The 23,179-nt window shown below is 43.4% G+C and overlaps 1 protein-coding gene across 1 annotated transcript in view; it reads right to left on the bottom strand.

The window, feature by feature from the left end:
- Positions 1-23,179, bottom strand: part of PLXNC1 (plexin C1) — a 138,490-nt gene that overhangs the window by 89,475 nt on the left and 25,836 nt on the right. Inside the window, exons 3-4 of the mRNA XM_010989952.3 lie at positions 19,605-19,739; positions 16,105-16,205 (exon numbers count right to left, since the gene is read on the bottom strand). Coding sequence (XP_010988254.3) covers positions 16,105-16,205; positions 19,605-19,739 — 236 coding nt within the window. The remainder of the gene's footprint in view (positions 1-16,104; positions 16,206-19,604; positions 19,740-23,179) is intronic.

Below are 23,179 nucleotides of genomic sequence, written 5' to 3'. Positions count from 1 at the left end.
TAATGTACACAAAAAGAACAACACTCAGAGTTCCTCCTGGCTTCCTGGGGCCCCAGCAGTGTTTGGAGGGTGGGGCTGGGTCAGAATGAGGTAACGCAGATGAGGCCCCAGGGACCAGAGAATAGAGAAGGCTTTTAGGACGAAGAGGGGAGCAAGGATTTGGGAGGGAAACACAGAAGTGGGGAAACTGAGAATCCTCTAATTTTCATCCATCAGCCCTGAATACAAAACATCCAACTGCAGGTTAAAATTCCAGGAGGCCCCCAACTCACAAAGCTATTGTGTTTCAAAATTTTGCTTGCAAACCATCTGTTTGTAATACGGAATACTTTTCTCCCCATAGAAATAATGTTATAAACAGTGATTAGGTTTCCAGGTTAGCCCACAAAACCTATTTATCTGTAATGGAACTTCAATTCTCTATATTTGCAACCTAAGAGTAGCAGGAAACAATGAGACTGAAGCCATTTGCATTATATAGCAGTTTTTCTTCTTACTTGTGTTCCTGCTCATCTGGTAGTCTGGGAACAGTGCCCAGCTAGATCAACTTTTAAATTTATTACTACAGTTTTGTATTTATACAGTATTTCTATTTTTTAAAGAGTATGGCTTAAATTATTAATTGTTTTCATGCCAACGTAAAGACCAGGGAGACCCACCTTTGAAAAGGAGCTGATGTTCTCAGGCAGGTAAATGCCTATGGGATGTGCTGGGGGACCCTGAGACTCTGATTCTATTAGACTAGAATCTCTTAGTAAAAATTTACCACTTACTCAACCTTGAAATAGAAACTCTGAACTCAGAAATGTAACTTCTACTTCCTGCCACTCGAATTTCATCAGTATCCTCTAATCTAATTGTTCACCAAGAGCAGACAGTCCCTGAAGTAAACTGATAACTAAATATCAGGTAATTGGCTTGAATGTGAGGGTTGGGGTGACCTGTTCCAAAGATTCTACACTGATATAACATCAGAAAACTTTTAATAAGAAAATAATCCAGCCTCTCTCTCAGAGAACAGGAGACTGTGTACACGCTGGGGTAGGGGGAGGTTTTGCCACAAGAGCATCCCAAGGTCTTCTGCTAAGTGATTTGAAACAGATGTCTACAATTTTAGGAAACGCACGGAGCCCAGAGGAGGGGCCAGGTGTTCCCCAGAATCGAGGGACTTTTATTAACATCATCAGCCCATGAGATGAAGAAACCAATCTCAACTGAATAGAATAGGAAGTCTCTGTGACAAACTATACTCTGAATTCAAGGCCTCCAGAGTCAGTGAGGGGGAATGCCAAAATACAAGACCAAAATAACTTGCCAGGAAAGCTGAAAAATTGGATCTTCATCACTGGAGCTGAGAGTCAATCTACATAAGAAAATTATGCTAATAACAGAGACAATTTAGAAGATTTTTTTTTAAGTGAAAACAGTTAACATGCCAGGAGATGACGTTCTTTCACATGATTTGATTCATTTATTCTTCACAATTCTATGAAGTAGCTACAACAAATTTCCCTGCTTTACAGAGGAGGGAAACTGAGGCATGGAGGCTCCATATTGTTTTCCCAAACTCACAGAGTCAGTAAGCAGAGGGGCTCAGGTTCAAAACCAGGCAATGCAGCTTCCAAGTCCACAGTCTCATCTACTAGTGTGTATTGTCCCTCCCAAGGGCTCTCACTTACTGAGCCCTTCCCAGGGGCCAGGTACTGTCCCTAGGGCTGTCCAGGAATTAACTCGTTGATCCTACAATTACCTCAGGAAGATTTTATTGTTACAGCTCCATTTCAAAGATGAGGAAACTGAGGTGCAGAGAGGTTCAATGGCATGGTGTGAATTTCAGCAGTCCAGCCCTGGTGTCCACATTCTTACTACTCTAACAAATGCCTCAAAATTTTCAAAGGCTTCCAGGATAGTAATATCATAGAAGTCAAGATAATAGTAAATACATCATCCCAGAACCTGGGCTAGGTAGGAAAATACAGGTTTTATTCCATTTCTCAGCATTTCTCAAAGTGTGTTGTTTTAGGTGTGAGTGTTAAAGGAGGGTTGTATTGGTAAGAAATTTGGGAAACACTAGTTAAATAAAATTAAACGAGTTTCTCTACTGCAGGACTTTTCAGAGCCTTGAATATGCCTGTGGGCTTTGTAACTTTCTAGGACAAGAATGACTGATGCACTATCTTACAACTTTTTTATTGAGAGTTTAGAAGTTCTAGCCGTGCACATTGGGAAACACGGGCCCGCCTTGATTAACGAGCAGTAATCCAAATGGAAGATCAACTTAGAAAACTATTCACCATTTTTGGCTCTTTTTTTCTCATCTTATACATTCAGTTGATCATGACCTATTAATTCCAAGCATCACTCTATGCTGTCTCCTGCAATCCGCCCTCGTCCAGCACCTCTCACCTGGGCTCTTGCAGCAGCCTTCTGACTGGCCTCCCTCCTCCCTGCCTCCAGTCAATCTCCACACCAACATCTAGGTTATTCTCAAGTACAGAACTGGTCATCTCACTTCCTACTTAAAAATCTTCAATGGCATCCTTTCACCAACATCAAACTCCTCTACCTACATCCCTTTCATGACCTGGAGCCTAGAATACACGTCTCCATGCTCATCTCTTTACCTCGACACTATGATCTAGCCCCTGCCTTCCTCTCCAAACTCATCCCCAGGCAATTGTGGTCTAATAAGTCTGTCTCTCTATGTAGCCTGCAAGCTCCCCAAAAAATCGATTGCTAGTATCTAGTACATGGTGCCTCGCAGAGAGTAGTCACTTAAAGACATGCAGTGAAGCCTGCCTGGCTCTTCCTGGCACGTGCAGCATGTCCGAGGGCCTGCAATACTTGGTGAAATAGCGATTAGAGTCCAACATCACCTCCTCCATGTCTGCCCAGCCTCCAGGCAAAGCAGTTGAGCCCTCTTCTGTGTCCCCACGGGCACCTTATACACGTTCCTCTTGTACACAGCACAATGCACTGGCTGCTGATTGCCTGTCTTTCCGATCACAGTGTAAGATCCCCAAGGGAAAGGCCCACCTTATTCACCTTGGCACCACCAGGGCTGAGTGCTCTGTCTGGCATTCCTTCTACAAACATTTAAACATTTACTGAGTGCCCACCAGACTCCAAACACAGTAATAGGCACTGGGGACACATGAATGTCTAAACCAGTCAAAGTTTCCTTCTTAATGAGCTTATGTTCTAGTGAGGCACACAGGCAAAAACCAAATAAGCAGACAATAATTTAAATAGTTTAAAATTGATGTAAGTCTTCTTTAGAAACCAAAAATATAACAGGGAGGAACTATTTTAGACAGGCTAGTTAAGAGAGATGGCATTTTAGGTCAGATTTCAAGGATGAAAACCATCTAGCCACATCAAGTGTGCTGGGAACAGCACCCCAGGCAGAAGGAGTAGTGTGTGCCAAGACCCTGAGTTCACTCAAAGCTTGGTCCCTGAAAGGAACTGATTAAAGACCAGACTGGCTAGAATTTTGTGAAGGAAGGGGAGAGTGGTTCTGCCAATTACAAGCCAGTAACAATGGGCACATCACATGCCCTCTCTGTGTCTTAGGTTTTCCAGCTACAGAAATGCAGATAATAATGGTTTCTCTCTCATGGCGTTGTTACTAAAATGTACATCTATTTAAAAATGTACATTTATAAAAAGGTATGTCATGGAGTTGTCCCCAAAACGTACATTTAACTGAGGCTTCCAATAAGGCCTCAATAAATATTAGTAGTTGTTATTATATGTATTACACAGGAAAGTGAAACAGAATTTAGGCAAAAATTTGCCTGATATAAGATAAACACACACGAAATGGTAATGATGTGACAGAGGCCCGAGCGGTAAAGTTAACCAGACTGCCCAGTGCATCACTCACACGCACCAGGGCAACAGTCAGCCTGCCTTTTCCATGTGAGGAAGCAGACACAGCTCATACTTCTTGGAAGATTCTTAATCACAAGCTTTCTTCTTCCCAAGACTAAAGGGTTCTTTGGGGTCTCCCCACACCTTGAGCACCAGCTATGAGAGCACTTTCCACAGCGTATTGAAATTATTTGTTTGGTGCCTTCTTCCAACACTAACCTATGAGCTTCTCTGGGGCAAAGCCTCATTCATTTTTGTCTCCCCAGGGCCTAGGTACCAGGCCTGGCTCATGGCTGGTATTCAACAAGCATTAGCTGAACTGGATGAAGAATTAAATTTTCAAGTGACTAAATTCTTGTCTATGTCTCCATGATACCAGCGTAAGTTGTTTCACTGATTTTTGTTCATGGGGCTGGCTGGTTTAACTGGCATGGTGGAAAATCAGCCTTTGTCTTGAAACCTGGAGCTATTTCGCACACATAAAACACATCTGCAGACTGAAACACTCACACAAAAGGGATTTGTAGCCTTCATTGCAAGTGGTTCTTTTGTGGGTGGTGAGTGCAGCAAAAGTCAGTGTTTTAATTTCCAAATGCAAACACAACCGAAGAATTTAAGGGAGGCATTTTCAAAAATAGGTAGCATGGAAATAAAGATGAGGAAAGGACACCTCTTGAGTCAGAAAGATCTGGGTTCCAAGCTGCTCTCTCTCTCTCACATTCTCTGTGTAACCTAGGGCACATTCCTTAGCCTCTTAGGACCCCAGTTTCCCCACCACTAAGCAGGTGGCAGTGGTAACAACCCCATCTTCATGAGAGCAATACTGAATCCCATGCAGGGCATTTCAGAAATGGTCACTCCAACAAGCAGTCAAATGTTACAAAACGTTACAAGAGCAAAACCACTAAAGATTGGCAGGAGGACTTCCAAGGAAGATCTGAACATCACATTTGAATGTGGAGGAGTTGCTGGGAACAGGACAAGTACCAGGTCACCAAGACAAGTGAAAACAATTGAGTTTTTAAAAAGCCAATCGATACATACTTATGAAATTCAAAGTGCCTGCTGCCTGAGGTAAGGTCATTAAAAAAAAAGATCCATTCCATTAAAACATGTATTTACTAAAAGGGGTGTTCCTAATGGTACCTGTTCGAGTCAGGCAGCACCAATTAAAGAGATGTGAAGGTAAGTAGTTTGGAGGCTGAGGTTTGAGGACCTTAGTTTCCAGCTCAACCAAACAAAACTGGCTTCTGGGTCCAGGGAGCATTCTCCCTGGGCCAGCCACTGACCACTGTCGGGGTGCCTTCATAGTTTCAACCCCTCTCCACCTGCTGCTCTGAAATAAGTAGGATTTATTCACAGCTCCTCTAACAGCTGACAAAAATAATGAAGAAGCCAGGGGACTCAGGTCCACCCAAGACCCTGCTCCAGTGTGAGAAGGCCCAAATCTCTTCCAGCAGCCTTGGTAACCCAGATGCATGGGTACAGCCTCCACCAGGGAAATTCAGTGATGCCCCAAGGCCCAAACAACATATTCCTCTTTGCTCCCCATTGCTTCCACCCCACAGACACTTGTCCTACTTGCTTCTACACAATTAGTCGGCACAATGGGGTCCTTGCACAAGAAGGAGAGGCCACCCGTAGTCCCATTATTGTCATCATCACTGCCATTAGAGCCGCACTGGACCATGAAGAAGCAACACTGCACAGACTCCAGGCACAAGGACATATCCCAGACTGGAAGGAAAGGAGGGACAGATGTAGAATTAGGACTGTCTTCCATTTCAAACCACCCTCCTGGCCATTCAGCTAGATGAGGCCATAACCTCCAAAGGGGGGCACCCCCAAAGCAGAGTGTGCTCCTTTGGGCTTTGGCTCAGATTCCCCTTTCTCAGTGAGGGCTTCCAGGACCCACTGGTTGAACCCCTGCTGCCAGCAAGCAACCCTCCTCCTCTGCTTTATTTTTCCTCCTAAGAGTGACTAGATTTGACACACTATTTTCTTACCTATTTTCACACTGTCCATCTTCCCTCACTTAGTGGACTAAATAATGTCCCCTTCCCCCAATTCATGTCCACCCAGAACCTCAGAATGTGATCATATTTGGAAATAGGGTCTTTGCCAATATAATTAGTTCAGGATCTCGAAATGAAATCATCCTGGATTTAAGGTGTTCAATGACTGGACAAAGAGGAAAAGGCCACATAAAGATGGGAGGCAGAGACTAGAGTGATGCTGCCACAAGCCAAGAAACACTAGGAGCCACAAAAAGCTGGAAGAGGAGAGGAAGGATTTTCCCCTCGAGCCTTCAGAGGGAGCATGGCCCTCCTGACACCTTAAGGTAGGGTTTCTAGCCTGCGGAACTGAGTAAGAATACATTTGCATTGTTTTCAGCCACCGAGTTTACAGCTGCTTGTTACGGCAGGTCCAGGAAATATACACCTCACTAGAAGGACCTTCATGAGGGCAAAGATTTGGGGCTGTGCTGTTCACTGCTAGAGAATCCTGGGGTTTAGAACAGTGTCCGACACACCCTAGGTGCTCAATAAACATCTGTTAAATGATGTGTCAAAGTGGAAGGGTTTCTATAAATCAAGTTGGCCCTAAATTCCATCACCTTTCTTATATATAACCAGTCATCCCTGAAGGGTCCATCTGGACCAGGTGCTCCCCTCTCCTCCCACCACGAGGGATGATGTCTCTTTTTTTTGCTTCTCTTCCCTTTCACTACAACGTTCGGTAAAGATACTGGCTTGGGAGTCAGAGCTAAGCCTAGATCTGAATCATGACTCTACCACTTGTGCAGCTTGTAGTAAGCAGATTAATGGTCCCCCCAAAGATATCCATGCCCTAACTCTGAGACTTGGGAATATGTTATCTTATATGGTGTGAAGGACTTTGCAGATGTGATTAAAGATCTCCAAATGGAGAGATTATCTTGGATTCTCTGTGTGGGTCCAAAGTAATCACAAGGATCCCCACAAGAGGAGGCAGGAAGGTCACAGTCAGAGACAGAGACGTGATGCCAGAAACAGAATTCCGAGCCAGAAAGATCAAGATGTTACACTGCTGGCTTTGAACACGCAAGAAGAGGCCACAAGCCAAGGAATGCAGGCTACCTCCAAAAACTAGAAAAGACAAGGAAACGGATTCTCCCTGGAACCTCTAGAAGGAACATATCCCTTCCTACACCCTGGTTTTAGCTCAGTGAAACCCACTGCAGACTTCTGACCTCTAGAACTGTAAGATAATGAATGTATGCTGTTTTAAGCCACCAAAGTTGTTGTAATTTGCTACTAAGTAGGAAGTGAATATACAAACCTAAGGTTGTTTTCTCACCTCAAAAGTAGGTATTGCTGGGGTGTGGGTATAGTCAGTGGTAGAGCACATGCTTAGCGTGTAAGAGGTCCTAGCTTCAATCCCCAGTATCTCTATTTAAAAAAATAATAAACGGAACACACAGGGGCATGGCATCTGATGTGTGATACACAAATTCTCCGGACAAGTGGACCCTGTCTCTTGGCTGGCCCTGGGCACCAGGCAGGCTTCCTGCGGAAGGGGCACTATAACTGTGTTCTGAAGGATAGGTAGGCACATCCTGATGGATTTATCTCCTGAAAAGCCCTCAGTGGCCTTCTTTGCTGCACACTGCCCACCTCTCATGACGGCAGACTGAACCACAGTAACTTAGGTCTCAGAAGAATGTGGCTATGGTTACTATGTACCATGGGTTGTCTTGGTCAAGTTTTCAGACAGTAACAGCCAGTAGGCCTTAGGGTTGATGACTGGCCCTGGCAAGGCTTGCAGAAGGACTGTCTCTTGGGAGAGAGATAGAAGGCAGACCTCAAGACAGGAGAACAATGCAAGAACTGGGTGTGTCTGTAAGCAAATCATTTAATTTGGGGGCACTGGGGATGAATGTTTAGCAGTTAGATTTCAGTTTTTCTCTCCAGTGTTCAAACCCCCTTCTGTTACCCCGACCCTTTCAGAAAGTCTGTTGTTAGACCAAATTGAGAGATGATCTCGTTCGCAGTGTCATGTGTAGAACAGCCTACTAGCAGATGAAGACCTAAAAACAATGTGGAAGAAACATCTAGAAGAATATGAGCCAATGTTAAATTTATACAAATAATCAAGGGGAGTCTACAGATACCTTATAATTAGTATGTTTGGGGGCTTTGTCCCCACCCTGTACAGATTCTGGGTAGGGTGGAGCATTCCAGGATGGTACAATACAGATGAGTGTGGCCTTCCCATTTTCTGAAGAGAACCCCACCCTGGTTCCATTACGTGACTGGGACCAAGCCAAGTGGAGCCCTTGAGGTGGTGTTGGGATGGGTGGGAAGGTACGTGAAATTTGGAGAAACAGCTGCTAAGTTGATGATGCCACAAGAAATGTGAGGTAAACTTACTCTTTATAAATTATACTCAAAGACAGTGACCCTAGAGGAGGTAGGAGAGGGAAATGTGGTACAGCTAATGCTTGGGTTAATGCAGTTCAACTGCTGCATTGCCATCAGGATCATCTTTCTAAGACACAAATATGATCATGTCAGCCCTCTGCTGAAAACCCCTTAATAAATTCCCAGCACCAACTAATAAAGTCCAGACTCAGAGCCCTTCCCATCCTGGTCCCTCCCAATGCCTTCCCATCTACTTGCTTCTAGAGCCAGTGCTGGAGTGATATAATTTAATCTGCTGTTCCCTCTAAAGATCTCTTATTGTACTGGTCCTGCTGCCTGAATTGCCTCCCATCCCCTCCTTGCCTTGGTAAAAGTCTACTCAGGCTTCAAGACCTAATTTTAATGTCACTTCCTCTCTGAAGCCTTTCCCAACCTCGGTTACAAACACTGGCTCCCCGTCTGGGCTTCCACCATCATAATAGCTGACATTATTTGAGTGCTGACTACAAACAAGCACTGTGCCTAGGACTACATGCACATTATCGGATTTAATTATCTCAGTAACCCTGTAAGGGAGGTACCGTTACTAACCCAGCTTTATAGAAGAAATCTGGCATAGAGACGTTAAGAAACTTGCAGGTCACACAGAAGCCGGGACTTGATCCCGAGAGTACACTGACTCGGGGACCTGTACTCCTCCGGCTTTGCTGTACCGCTCCTGCTGCCAATGTGGAAGTCATTCCCCTGCACTGCTGGGCATCCCAAACAGGCTAGTCCTCCTACATTCCTGCTCTGCCCCTCTGGTACCCAAGCCAGATACCTGCACTCCTTCCCCTGTAATCACAACAGGAAAGCCCCTGCACTGCTGGGAAAAGAGTTACAACTCGCTCTGCTGCACCTCTGAGACTCAGCCGGCCATCTCTCGGAAGTCTTTCTCCATCTGACTTGTGTACCCATTCTTTGGGCTCCAAAGGAACCGAGTGAATGTTTGGTATCATTTCTTTATATCCTTTGTGAAGATTTAGATCAATGGAGAAAGAATACATCTTTCAGAAAAACAGTGGCCACCTTGATACTTATTTTTCATCTTATAGCCCTATTTTTAGTGTGTCAGACTCAAGGGGGGATCCAATTAATCACTAAGTCCTGTCAATTCTATCTTCCAAACAGCTCTTAAATCCACCTACTTCTTTCCATTGCCACAGTCATCTCTCTAATTCAGTTCCCAGTCTCTTGCTGGTTTACAACCACCTTCCAAGTGACCTGTCAGCTTCCAGTGGTGTCCTCTCTAGAACCAGATGGCTTGTTCTAAAACACCCAAATGATCTAGTCTGTCTTCTAACTGAAGCCCTGGAAAGGCTTCTCTGAGTCCTTCCAACAAAATCCAAATCCTTTAACATGGGTTACAAGACCCATTCTCACCTGCCCCTGCCTACCACACCACCCTCATTAACCAACTGTGCTCAGCTAGACCATATACTCCAATCACACTGCCAGTCAGGCCTGGCACAGCAGCCTTTTCCTCCAGCCAGCTTCCCCCACCTCCTTTCTACCTGTACGACATCTGCTCACACTTCAGGTTCAGCTTAAATACCCTTTCCTCTGGGAAGCCTTCTCTGACCTTCTAAGTTCCTGTCAGTTCTCATTCATTCATTTTCACTGCGCCTGTTAGTTTTTTTTATTAAAGTATAATGGACCTACAGCACTATGTTAATTCCAGGTGCACGATATAGTGATTTGATATTTCTATACATTATAAAACAGTCACCACAAGTCTGGTTACCATCTGTCACCATACAAAGCTATTACAATATTATTGACTATATTCCCCATGCTGCATATTTCATCCTCATGACTCATTTATTTTGTACTGGAAGTTTGTACCTCATAATCTCCCTCACCTATTTCACCCTCCCCCACCCCCGCAACACCCTCCCCTCTGGCAACCACCTGTTTGTTCTCTGTATCTATGACTCTTTCTGTTTCGTTATTTTTGTTAATCTGTTTTGTTTTTTAGATTCTACATATAAGTGAAATCATTCATTTTGTCTTTGTCTGACTATTTCACTAGCATAATACCCTCTAGGTCCATCCATGTTGCTGCAAATGGCAAGATTTCATTTTTTTAAAATGGCTGAGTAGTAGTTCACTGCATCTACACACCACATCTTTATCCATTCATCTATTGATGGATACTTAGGTTGCTGCAATGAACACAGGGAGACATGGATCTTTTTGAATTAGTGTTTTCATTTTTTTCAGAAAAAGACCCAGGAGTAGAATTGCTAGATTGCACAGTAGTTCTATTTTTAATTTTTTGAGGAACCTCCAAAATGTTTTCCATAGTGACTGTACCAATTTACATTCCCATCAGTGCACAAGGGTTCTTTTCTCCACATCCTCACAAAAACTTGTTATTTGTTGGTAAGATATTTTTTACATGCCCCCGTGGAATCTTCCACTTCCTCTGTGCTGACCCTTATTACTCTCTATTTGATTATTTAGTAGGTTGGTGGCTCCTTAAATTATTCAGGTAGACTGGGTTTTTGTTCCCAATTCTTCAGTCTCTCCTGTTCTAGAATTACACATCCATATCCTTTGCCATTAGAGGAGGTGGAGTATTTCTCTACCCCACTGATGTTGGCCTTGGCTGTGTGGCTTGCTTGCCAAGAGGGTATCGGCAAATACGGCTTTGAATGTGCTGCCTAGCTGAGCTTGGGCTCTTGTCCTTCTGCTATCAACCTTGAGAAGCACACATGCAGGACGAGAGACATGTGAAGCTGTCCTGAGTCAAACTCTCCACCTGCAGCTTGATGAAGTGCCCCCACCGCCTGCACCCTCCCACCCCAGCTGGAGCTGACCCATGAGCAAGAAAAACAAATTTTTGTTCTGGTAAGCCACTAAGAATGTGTCTGTTAACACACTGTTATTGGAGCAGAAACCTGACTCATACAGTATCTCTATCCCTCACTAGACTGCAAGTTCCATGTAGGCAAGAAAGAACTGTGTCCCGAACACCTAGCATAGGGTTCGGCACATTGTAGGTGCTCAATAAATACCTGTTGACTGGATGTATGACTGAATGAATGAACACTGGCCACTGACACGTCTGTCTCCCTAGCTGACATGGGAATTCCTTAAGTCCAAATATGGCATCTGATTTCTCTCAATATCACCTAGTCATCTCACTTGCCACATTGGGCTCCTGGTAGATATTCAACAAATATTTGTTGAAATTAAATAAACTGAATTTCGTGGGCTGACTTGGGAATCAGTCTTTAATTTATGACATCGTTTCTATGAGAAAATGCATGCTGAATGCCAAACTTGCAAATGAACTTTTGGAACCTCACCCGTTCATGGGTTCAGGATTGCCAGTTTTGTGGAAATCCATAACTGAACACATGTGCTATGCTTTGCAATATGGGAGAAACTGAGAAGCTGCATCCAAACCCAAGATATTCAGCCTGCAAAAATTCACTTTCCACCCACACAGACAAATTCAGCATAGGTTGGATTCGAGGTTCCAACAATAAAGTACTAGACTTTTTAGCGCTCGTTTTTATCTAATTGCTTTTTATCTGCTACTGTCTAACTGGATGTCGTGTCATTCTCTTTAACAGCGTAAACTGATTCTGTTCTTAACATCTGATGAAAAGGAAGTTAAGATCATTTTCTTGCCCTACCCCCCAACAAATCCACTTTCTGGACACGTATGCAAGAAAGCTCAACCTTCTCAACAGAAAAAATAAATGATTTTTCTAAATAAATCTGTGACATTTAAAATAAACACAGTGGGATGCTCTACAGTTATAAGAAAACATCCCCCTTTAGAATTCCTAATTTTGAATGGTATTGGGACATGAGTCATGGATCTGAGGCTGCTTTATTTCATCTTAGACCAGAACCAAGCCAGTCTGAAACCAAGTGATCTGATATGGCTGGGAAGGACCATCAGTCCACAAATCGAAATGTTTTATGATACTTAACGCACAAGTCTCAGCCTGCCAGTGGGAGTTTCCCAATCACTCAATCAACTCTGTTAGTTTAACATGCATTTTTTGAGCACCTACTATGCATTTGGCACTGTTCTAGATTCTGGGGATACAGCAATGAACGAGACAAAGTCCCCATGCAACTTACATTGTAATCAAGGGAGAAGCAGAGAAAGAAGATCATTTCAGACAATGATGGGGCCAGGAAGGAAATAAAACAATGATGTCATTGTGAGTGAGGCGAGGCTACTTCAGACTGGGTAATCAGAGTTGGGTACCTGATGATCAAGAAAGAGCCAGCCAGGGAAAAATCTGGGGAAGAATTTTCTAGACTGAGGAAACAGCAAGTGCAAAGTCCCTGAGGCAGGAACAAGTCTGGCATATTCTAAAGTCAGAACGAAAGCCAGCATGGCTGGGGTTGAGTGAACGAAGGAGAGAGTGACACGAGAGGTCCAAGAAATAACTAAGGGCTGGATAATGGGATGCCCTGTAGGCAGGCCCTGGGAATACAGAAGTCAGACTGAATTCTACCATGGAAGCCAGTGGAGGTTTTGAAACTGGGGAATAAAATGATCTGGTTGTGATTTTTAAAAGACCATTCCTCTTGGAGAGTACTGGGGCAGCGGTGAGGAAGCAAGAGCAGAGGCAGGGGAAGCAGTGAGTGGCCTTTTTATGAAAGACTGGAATTCCTTTATCATAGCCCCTCATCAACAAAAGCCCTAACGTCCTCCACTTCTGATTGTTCCCTCCACCTCCCTGCTCTTACTGCAACTAGGCTCTTCCCCTGAAGACACTGCTTCCCCGCAGCCCATGCAAGGGCTGGCTACTTCTCTTCCTTCATCAAATGATTCTTCTTCTTTCCTTTCCAAGCCTGCCCTGCCCCACTGCCTCTATCCCAGCTTTGAAGCTCATGCCATCAGGCCACCAGCCCAGACCCCTCCTTGCTGTGACCATCCACACACCATCCAACATATGTGAACGTCCAGTCTTTTTGTGACTATTTTGTTCCTCACTCTGTCCAACATTGTTCCCATCATCCTTCTTGGTGACAGCTATCTCCACACAGACAACTAACCTGTCTGATACTCTGACACCTAAGTGCCCTGACCCTCTCCGCCAACGGTCTTATCCTGTATCCTACCTCAGCTACACAACCACACCCCGACCTTATTACCAATAACCCCGCCCCCTCCATGACCTTCATTTCAAGCTCCCCATAGTACAACCACAACCCCTTTTCCAGTTCCCCAGGTCCAGCAAGTCTTAAACCCAAAACAGCCTCCAGGGCATAGATCTGGCTACCTTTTCACATCCTTCACTTCTCTCCTTAGAGCTCACTTCCGGCTTAGAGCCCGGGGTCCACTGTCGCAAGTATTCATATCCAAATCATCCACCATCCCTCACAGGCACTCTCGGCCCCGGGTCCCTCTTCCCCCTCTTGATGTAATTCCTGGCAAAGCCCCAGCTCTGGCTCAGGAAACTCTCCCTACCCTACCTTTACACCCACAGAGCCAAACATGCTTGCAAAAGCAAAACCATACGTACGGCTCTCACTTCAAAAGCAAGACCACTGAACTCAAGGGGGCCCTGATGCTCTCTGGCAATCATTCCCCACTTCCCAGGTCCATTCTCTCTTCTCCTTTATTTCATACCTTCTCGCTTCAAACCTCTAGGGCTTCCTCCCTCACCTCATTCTCAACTCATCCTAAGTTACTGAGAAGGATATGAGCCCCGTGAAAGGACCCTGCACATTCCTCTACCACCAACTTTTTCTGAGCCCATAGCCTTCACCTTCCCTCCCATGACCAAGGACGACGCATCCCCGCTCCTGGCTGAAGCTGCCCCCTACCCCAACCCCCAGCACACGAGATCGTATTTTCTTTCATCCGCTGAAAGAAAACACCTCATAACTCTCTCTCCTGAATCATCAGTTTCTCCATCTCTTCTGGAACTTTCCCAACAGCAAAAAAAAGGCACTATTATTTCATGTATCTTTAATTAAAAAAAAAAAAAAAGAAACCCAAACTCTCTGGACTCCACTTTCTCCTCCAATGTCCGATCCATTTTTCTGTTGTCTTTCTCAGCAAAGTTCCTCTAAGGAGTTGTCTCTGCTCTGTCCTCGTCTCATTTTCTCTTCCTGCCCTTGTCACAGTCGCCAGTCGTCACTTGCTAAGTCCAGTGGATCTGGACTCTCTTGCCTGACCTCTCAGCACCATCTGGCACAAGGGACCACTCCCTTCCTCCTTTTTTCCCACCTTCTTTAGTTTTTTCTGTTCCCTTTCTGGCTGTTCTCTCCCCCTTTCTGTTTCTTCTCCATCTCCCTGACCCCTAAACACTGCACCACCTCATTGCTCAGTTCTCTAACTTCTTCCCTCCTCAATCTATGCTCCCTCCTTCATCTGATCTTAAGACTTCAGTGCCATCTAAACACTACTAACCTCTAACTCATGTCACCAGCTTGGACAACTCCTATGAACGCCAGACCTGTGTTTGCCAATACAGGAGTCATAGCTATGGGGGGCTTAATAATCACCACCACCATCAGTCACTGAATTAACTCCTGCATGGGGTTCTACAAATATAGACAGAGAACCCACCTGAATGGAACAGATCAGAGAGATTATGGCAAAACTGCTTAGTGGGTGTTTGACGAAGCAGTGCTTTCACGACCAGTTAATTTCTTAAACTCTAGTCTTGGGCAAGCGACAAGAAGAAAACATTCCTACCCAATTACAATTATTCATGAGAAGCTTCCTGGCCTGGCTTCTTTTGTCTGCCAGTGATTCTGACGGCAACAGTCCGGTAAGGAAGCTCAGCAAAAGGCAAGGGCAATTATGCATCTTGCCGCATCTCAGCTTCCAATTTCCTTCGTGAACTCTTAATTAATTACATCCCCATATTTCAGTTTGTGTCCTGAGCCTCTTGCTTACACTATATCCCCTTCGTTGCTCTTGCCTTTCTCCCCCAGAGGCCCCCCAATCCCCTTCCCAGTCCTCTTCCCTTTCCCCAAGCGGCCTGTTGTTTAGCCTTCAGCTTCTCTGCACCTGCTCTACTCTTTCTTATCCTTTTCCACCTTTAAAAACTGAAACCACCAAACTGACAGACACTGTTATGGTTTGTTTTTTTTTTTTTTCCTCCTGCCTGAGCTGCAGCTCGGGCTCTCTCTTCCTTGCTTCTGTAGCGACAGCCCGAGTACTGGGTTGCCATGGCAACAGCGAATCCAATCAGGCCGGTCCCAGCGACGCTGGGAGCTGCCATGGCGAGGAAGCAGCTACAAGTCGCCCTGAGCCTAGATGGGTCGTGAACATCATAATTCAAGCCCAGGCCGGGTAGATTCTGCCCGGAGACTGCGATTGCACATCAGGCCTGTGCACAGCTGTACGGCGCATCAGGAGACCACCTCATCAATAATCAGGCTTCCGCGAAGCCAGCCGAATACATGACATCATGAGGATTCATTTGAAAATTTTCAAACATCCCTCTTCTTTTATCTCCTCTGAGGGACAACCTTTTGCCTCTCTCTCCAGTCTTGGAGAACTCCATAGAAAGTAAAAGCAAAATTGACAGCTCCAGCTTATCTCCCTCCTCAGACCCCCCCGCCTCTCCCCTCATGCTGGGGACCCCTCAGGGGTCCAGATCAAATGATCCAGTAGCACCGACACGGCTGGGAACATCTCTGAGAATTAATTCGGGTTACACAAAGGTATTTTAGTGGGTGCAGAGATCGATTCCCCCAGGTCACAGGAACAGACCCTTAAAGTAGGGCAACAAGTGTGCCACCACATGACACTGTTTCAAAACTGCGAGTTGGTGAGAAAAAACTCAGGAAATACCTTTGCAGTGAATGGCACCAACCGCAGTAAGGGTCTGCCGCTGCTAAACACTCCAAACAGGATTCATGTTTACTGCAGTTGGCAACACGAATTCTCCTCACCTAAAAATAAAGATGACGGCAGTTCAGACGGAATTATAAGCAACACTAGAAAAAACTACAACACCTTACCTGATGAAGGGCCACAAAGAGACATTTATTAACTCAAACCCTGAACATCCGTGTCATGACATTGGGCAGCAGTTCAAAAGTTCTAGGATATGAAACAGTTTATTGGTATCATCTAGGGAGCTTTTAAAAGTGCAGATCACCAGAGTCCTGCCACTAAGACTCCGGCTGTATGGGTCTGCGGCGGGGCCTAGGAATCTGTATTTTTAAAAGCTTTCGCTACAGTGATTCTGATACACGCTCAGGTTTCTGATCTGCTAATAGTGATTTCTTAGGATCATGGAATCAGGTCAGCTGGGTTTTGTATAGTGACAATGGCACCTTGGAGATGAACATCTGGGGAGAGCAACAGGCTATGACCTGGGAGTGTCAGCATGAGGTCAGCACTTGACATATCAATGAGGACCACCCTCCCACACCTCAGGGGTAAGGTCAGCTCCCAGCTCACCTGCTCACACTCCTGCCAGTTTCAACTTCTGGAGTTGAAATTAAATGGGGGTTGTTTTCCAATCATCCCCAGCCCCTAGAGCTGTCTCTTTCCATTGTCAGGAAACAGCAGCCCCCTGAGCGGGCGCCTGTACTGGACAGACCCAGGTTCTTGAGGCAGACAGGCAGGCAGAGCCTCCAAGCAAGGCAGGGGGAGGCAGGGAGGACCTGAGCCTCACACGGCACATTTTTTGTAGGCAAAATCCCACAGCAGGTAGTCAGAAAACCTGTGGAACTCATTAAGCCAGGGAGTTGTACCTGCTGCAAAGTATGAGAGCTTCTTAAAATGATTAGAGAAATGGAGAGTTCCAACAAGTGGTCTGTGAGAAAAACAGGCTATTCTGAGAAGTCCCTTTCCCTCTAAATGGACCTCGTGGAGGATAATCTTGCCCATCATTTCACAGTCCTCCATGTGGCTGACAGATGCCACAGGCAGACCACCCGGCTGAGCCAAAATTAACCAGAATGTGGACATTTCCCTGTAGCTCATAGAACATCTTTTTAACTCTGGGGGATTTTCCCAAAGGTCACATAATCTCTCCAACCCTGTTTTCTCACCTGTGAAATGGTGATGTGCTGCTGACTTCACGGGGTTATTACAAACATTGCCTGGCACATAATAAACGCTCAATAAATGCTGGCTATTGCTACCACGTGAGAAAAATGTTCCACGGTCCAACAAGCATGTGAAACCTCACATGGAGGAAGCAAACCAGGTTTCCTTAGCACAAGGCTTCTGAAAGCCTTCAAATATGCTGAGTATTACGATACTCTAGGAGGGGTATAGTATCTAACATCTGCTCCCAGGACCACTTTTGCTCAGAACATTTACTGGAAAATGAGTATCCAGAATATTCCCTGAGAACTACGCTACATTGTATTTAAACACCCGAACACATAACCATGTGAAAGAAAGGACACCATAATTACTTCATTGGATATACTTCTCTAACTTAACACATTATAGGGACTATTCCACAGCAAAGCATGTATCTCCATATGGTTGTTTTCAATGACCAGGTATTCTATGGCTGTACCAGGGCATTTTAGTTTGGCTGGTACTATCTCCCCACAAGGCTAGGAGAGAACCTTCCTTAGATTTTTACCTCTCTGGTTTATACTGGCTTAACCAGAGAACCAGAGTCTTACAACAGAATCTCTAGCAGCAAATCTAAGTGAACAAGGTAAGAATAACCAGCTTTGATGCCCAGCTGAAAACTCCCCTGGACGTCAGGTTTTGAATGACCAGACTAGAACTTTTTTTCTTAAGAAAGTGAGGACTTATCAGCGATCGGTGGCTCTCACCATGGTTCTCAGCCTCCAGTCTTGGGTTCTGGGAATGGTAGTAATGAGGATTTATGAGCTATTTGCAATGTTCCAAAAAGCTGTTTGGAAAAACATGCACAGACTAAGCAAGGCTGAAAGTGTCTTTGCTTTGAGCTGGAATTTTATCAGCTCTGTGTGGTAGCACAGTCAGTTCTCGGCAAGGCCGTTTTGAGATGCCCTTGATAAATAAAGCCTGAGAATGGGAATTGTTACTTAATAAATACAGTTTGTTGAGTAGACAAAATTTTTTCAAATATGGGAACCCTGGGGAAGCAATATAATAGACCATGTTTAAATGTTGAAGCAAGCTGGGCAAAAAGGTTCTGTGTGGTGAACAACTGGTTTACAAAGCTATACAGGATCCACTAGGCACCTCAATGCGGTCATTTTGAATAAGTGACTGTTCAACATGTTAAGGGCAACATGGCCTTTTGAGGAATACCAGAAGCTAAAAAGCGCTGGTACACCTTCTCTGCAGCTCTAATACTGCTATTCTTCTTAGAATGATTGAGAGGAAAAGAACGGAAAATGGGGTTGGGCCAAGGGCCCCTGCTACATCCATTATAGAATTATGTTAGTCTCAGTGATCTTCCTTGCACTTTGTATGTTCAATGGTTCTGGGTCAAAACCATCGTGCCAGAATGGCCCATCTGGTTTTTAGAGATTTGGGATGTGACCCCATTTATCATGGGCTTTAAGATCAGGGTATAATTTAAGTCCTAGCCCTGACAAGGCCCACCCTATATATATATCCTAGAACAAGATATTGCCCCTGTCTAAGTCCTAGATTCTCTATATGTAAAAAAAAGGGTAATTTTCATCTCCATCATAACATATTTCATTAACATTGTTTACATTTTGGGGCATGTGTATGTGCGTCTGTGTGTGTACAACTCTATGCATCTAGAGAGACCATACTTAGAGTAGTAACTAGCACACAGTCTGTAGGGACTCAATAAAAATTAGTTTCCCTCCCCTACGCCACAGTGAAAGCACTTTGGAAAAATGAAGAAAACGTAAAAAGTTATCCTTTTTATTTCAGTAAGCAGAAACAAGGAGAAAAGCTGAAACAGCCAGATAAATTAAGAGAGGGAGGGTGAGTGCCATATATTTCCTGGTTCATGAATGTGTATGAGACTGTGGCCTGATATTAACCCCAAATTCCAAAGCCAATCCCATTGGGTATATTCATAAATGCATCTAACCGTTCAATGCCCACACAATAAATGTGTAAATTCAGTTATCTTGCTGATTATGCACCCATTTGCAAGCACACCCTTCTCTGAATAACTTGGAGTTGGAAATATAGCCAATAATAAAATTGTCTAAATAGAAAATACTTCTTACTTACTGACAGTAAGGTTTTTAATTTGATGCCTATGAACCACTGCGGGTCTTCTTGAAGCCTGAAGCAGCATTTAAACTCAGTAGTTCAAAGTAAAAGCTTCACTACTAGATAATGACATCAATTAAACAATTTTTATTCAGAAGTCAGAAACAGTAACTAGTATTTCTACCTACCTCTTTCCCGGCTGTTAGATAGATGTAGATATTCTTCTCAGGATGAGGAACGAGTTTGTAGAAAACAGGTGTTTCTTCTTTAATTTCATAGATGACCTCTGGACAATTTGAAGTCAAATTCTCACCAAGAATAACCTATTTTTTTTTTTCAAAAGAGAAGCACAATTTCTATTAAATACTTTGAATAGCAGGGTGGCAAAACTTACTGCTTAATCCTAAAACTACATCCTTTCTTCCTCACTACATATACTGGCTAAGGTACCATGTTCCTTAATCATCCACTCATGCCTCAGCCTTCAACAAGGCTGGTAATAACAAGCTTGGTATTTCTGCTTTCGTCGGGGGCAAAGTCGTGCACGTGCGCGCGCGCACACACACACACACACAAAGCCACTCTTTGGTGCTGGGGCAGTATCTCATATGTGGAAGCCCATTGTCCACAATTCCTGACCATGTCTGTCCTTACGAGAAAGAAGCTGCAAGTGACAGCTTCATTAGTGCTATGCCGAGTTACCTTAAAACAAAAGGAAACCTACTACACAGCACAGGGAACTATATTCAATTTCTTGTAATAACATATAATGGAAAAGAATCTGAAAATAAAATATATATGTATGTATATGTAAAAAAAAAAAAAACAAAAACTAAAGCAAGTCAGCACAATAGATATTTGCATGGGTTACTCTGATTCTTCCATATAATTCTACGTGGTTTTGCATTTTAAAGTAACCAGGATAACTTAACAGGCCTCAATGAGTAGGTATGTGTTTATATATAAAATATAAGTAAGTGTGGCTTTGAAATTAGACATACTTGAGTTTCACTCATCTTTAGTCAAAAAACATCTACTGAGCATCCACTATGTGTATCTGCCACATTCTAGATATTGTTTGGACATGATATTGGATAATTCTAAAGAATTACTGACAATTATATTAGCAGGGATACCTGTGCTATGGTTATTTAAGAAAATGACCATCATTTTTGAGAGACGCCTAATGAAATATGTAGGGGTGAAATGACATGGTATCTTGGATTTGCTTTAAAATTAAAAAGTAAATAAAAACATAGTTTACAAAACACCACCACTCATCCATTTGAAGTGAGTTAGGAGCTGCACTGCACTTGTTATTAGAGCTTATTTTATTTACTTTGGGAGCAGGGTGGATGCAAACAGGGAAGATCTTGTTTGGGGCAATATAGATTTATTTACTTGATACCTTGGAGATGAGGCATCAGTATTCTCCCTAGAACTCTGAATTATGGCAGGAAAGCCTTTCTTGCTTGCTTTTTATCCCCTTTACATTACCAAAGTGTACCATGTGCCAGGATTTGCCTACCAGTTTTCTCAACAAGCTACTTGGAGTGGCCAACACAGAAGCTTGTCCTGATAGGTACAGATTCTAGGTTTAAACAGGTATGCTTCATTGATTGTGGGAGTGAGACTTCTCTGGAAGGTAATTTGACAGTATCCATCAAAATTATAAAGCACATACCCTTCAGGCCCACAGCCCCTCGTATGTATGTAAAGTGATAAATGTAATGGATAGTCACTGCAGCATCAACAAAAGACTGAAACAACTTAAATGTTCAACAATAGGGAACTGGTTAAGTAAACTACAGTGCAAACAATGGAATACTATTTGGCAATAAAAAGAACTAGGAAGCTCTTTATGTATTATATGTTATGTTTAACATGTTATATTAAATATGTATGCATGTGTACATACACATATATAACATATGTAACAAAAGGAGGGAAATATTCTCTCTCCCCTTTTGCTTGCAGTCATACATAAAATATTTCTAGATAGATACCCAAGAAACTGATATCATTGGGTTGCCCCAGAAGTCAGGAATGTGTGACTTTCACTGTGTTTTTTCTTGGTTCTTTTGAGTTTTGAACAATGTCAAGATATATCTTAAAAAATAAATAGATACAATTTAAAATTTTTAACTGTTTGAGGATGAGTAGGTCAAATATTTTTTCTTTTTGCTAGCTTATGGAGAGAATGATCTCCATAGCTCTAAGGAAGCTTCCATTTTCATCCCATTTTTAATTTTAAAGAAACATGCTACACGGAGGGACTGGGGTCTCTGCTTCACCGTGGTCCTCATCTCTCTCAGGTGACAACAGAACAGGAGAGAGAAAACTCTTTCTTCTCAAGATTTCTATTAATGTCACCTCTCACCCCATCCATGCCCAACCCCACAGCCCCACCCAGCACAGGGGGCACCGACAGAACACAAATCTTCTAATTGCAAAAAGTCAGGTCAACATCAACACAGAAAAGAAAGCCAGCAAGATGGAGCTGAGCAGCCTCGGAAAAAGACGCAATTAGTGAAGTGATGCAGGAAGTAACAATGAGTCAGAGAAACCTGAAATGGGTTGCATTTTGCATAAGATAAAACACATCCAACTCATACACACTCCTTGGGCATGAGGTGGATTTTTATCTATTGCTTCCAGGATACGACCTTAATATAGATTTAATCTGAAGTCAACCTGAACCTCTGCCATGTATATTCTTACATACCCCTTCATCCTTAGAGTCTCAAAGGTCACCTCCTCTGAGAAGCCTTCCCTGGTCACCTATCAACCGTACCCCACTGTCACTCTCTACCCATTACTCTATTTTCTTCATAGCACTTATTACCATGGGAAATGACTTCATCATTGACTAATCCATTTACCTGTTTTCTGTCTTCTTCCCACCATAGAAGCAGGGATATTGTCTATTTTGTTCACCTTAGTATCCTCAGCACCCAGAGCAGTGCCGGACACATAAAAGACGCCCAATAAATATTTATTAAATGAAAAAAAATTACTCTATTAGCATTCAAGATTTTGTAGGGCTCTTTAGATTTTTTTCCAGCTGAAGCCTGTGTAGAAAACAAATTTCCCCAATGGAGAATTTCAGTTCATGTCAACATATTGTTTCTGTTGACATCTTCCTGAAGCCTCATGGCAGACTATTAACTAGCCTTGGGATTTTCACTGCATACCAAAAACAAAAAAAACCTTTCCAACTAAGGTGCTGAAATGTACATGAGATTTCCACACCACACAGTTCACTGCATTACAAGTAAAACACCATCCACAGGAAAGATAGCATGGTAAGGAAAATGAGGGGGAGAAAAATTAAAGAAAACACTGTTTCTTTTTTCTTTACTATTACTATGACATGGAAAAGCCATGGGTTTCAAAATGCTAAAATATTTTAAACCAAATCTCTTTTCTTATGCCTCACTCTGTGAGACTAACCATTTAAAGGTAAACAAGCCAATCCTCTCACCTATTTTTTTTTCTATAAACAGTTTCTAAGAAATGCTGCAAAGGAGACTGAGGCTTAAAATACATACATACATACATGTACACACACACACACAAACACACACGAGAAAGCAAGGTCATTTTCCAACAGCGTTTACTGTGCTTCACTAGGTAGGAGTAATAATACAGATGAAATATAAAGATTAAGGCAATCCTCTCTTGCTTCCAGTCTACTTAAATATACAGTCTGAACCACAAGTTCTAGATTTGTAGATTACACGAGAGTATTTGTCCTGAACTG

The sequence above is a fragment of the Camelus dromedarius genome, chromosome 11, assembly GCF_036321535.1.
Source record: "Camelus dromedarius isolate mCamDro1 chromosome 11, mCamDro1.pat, whole genome shotgun sequence".
NCBI lineage: Eukaryota > Metazoa > Chordata > Mammalia > Artiodactyla > Camelidae > Camelus > Camelus dromedarius.
This window is presented reverse-complemented; position numbering and strand designations above follow the sequence as displayed.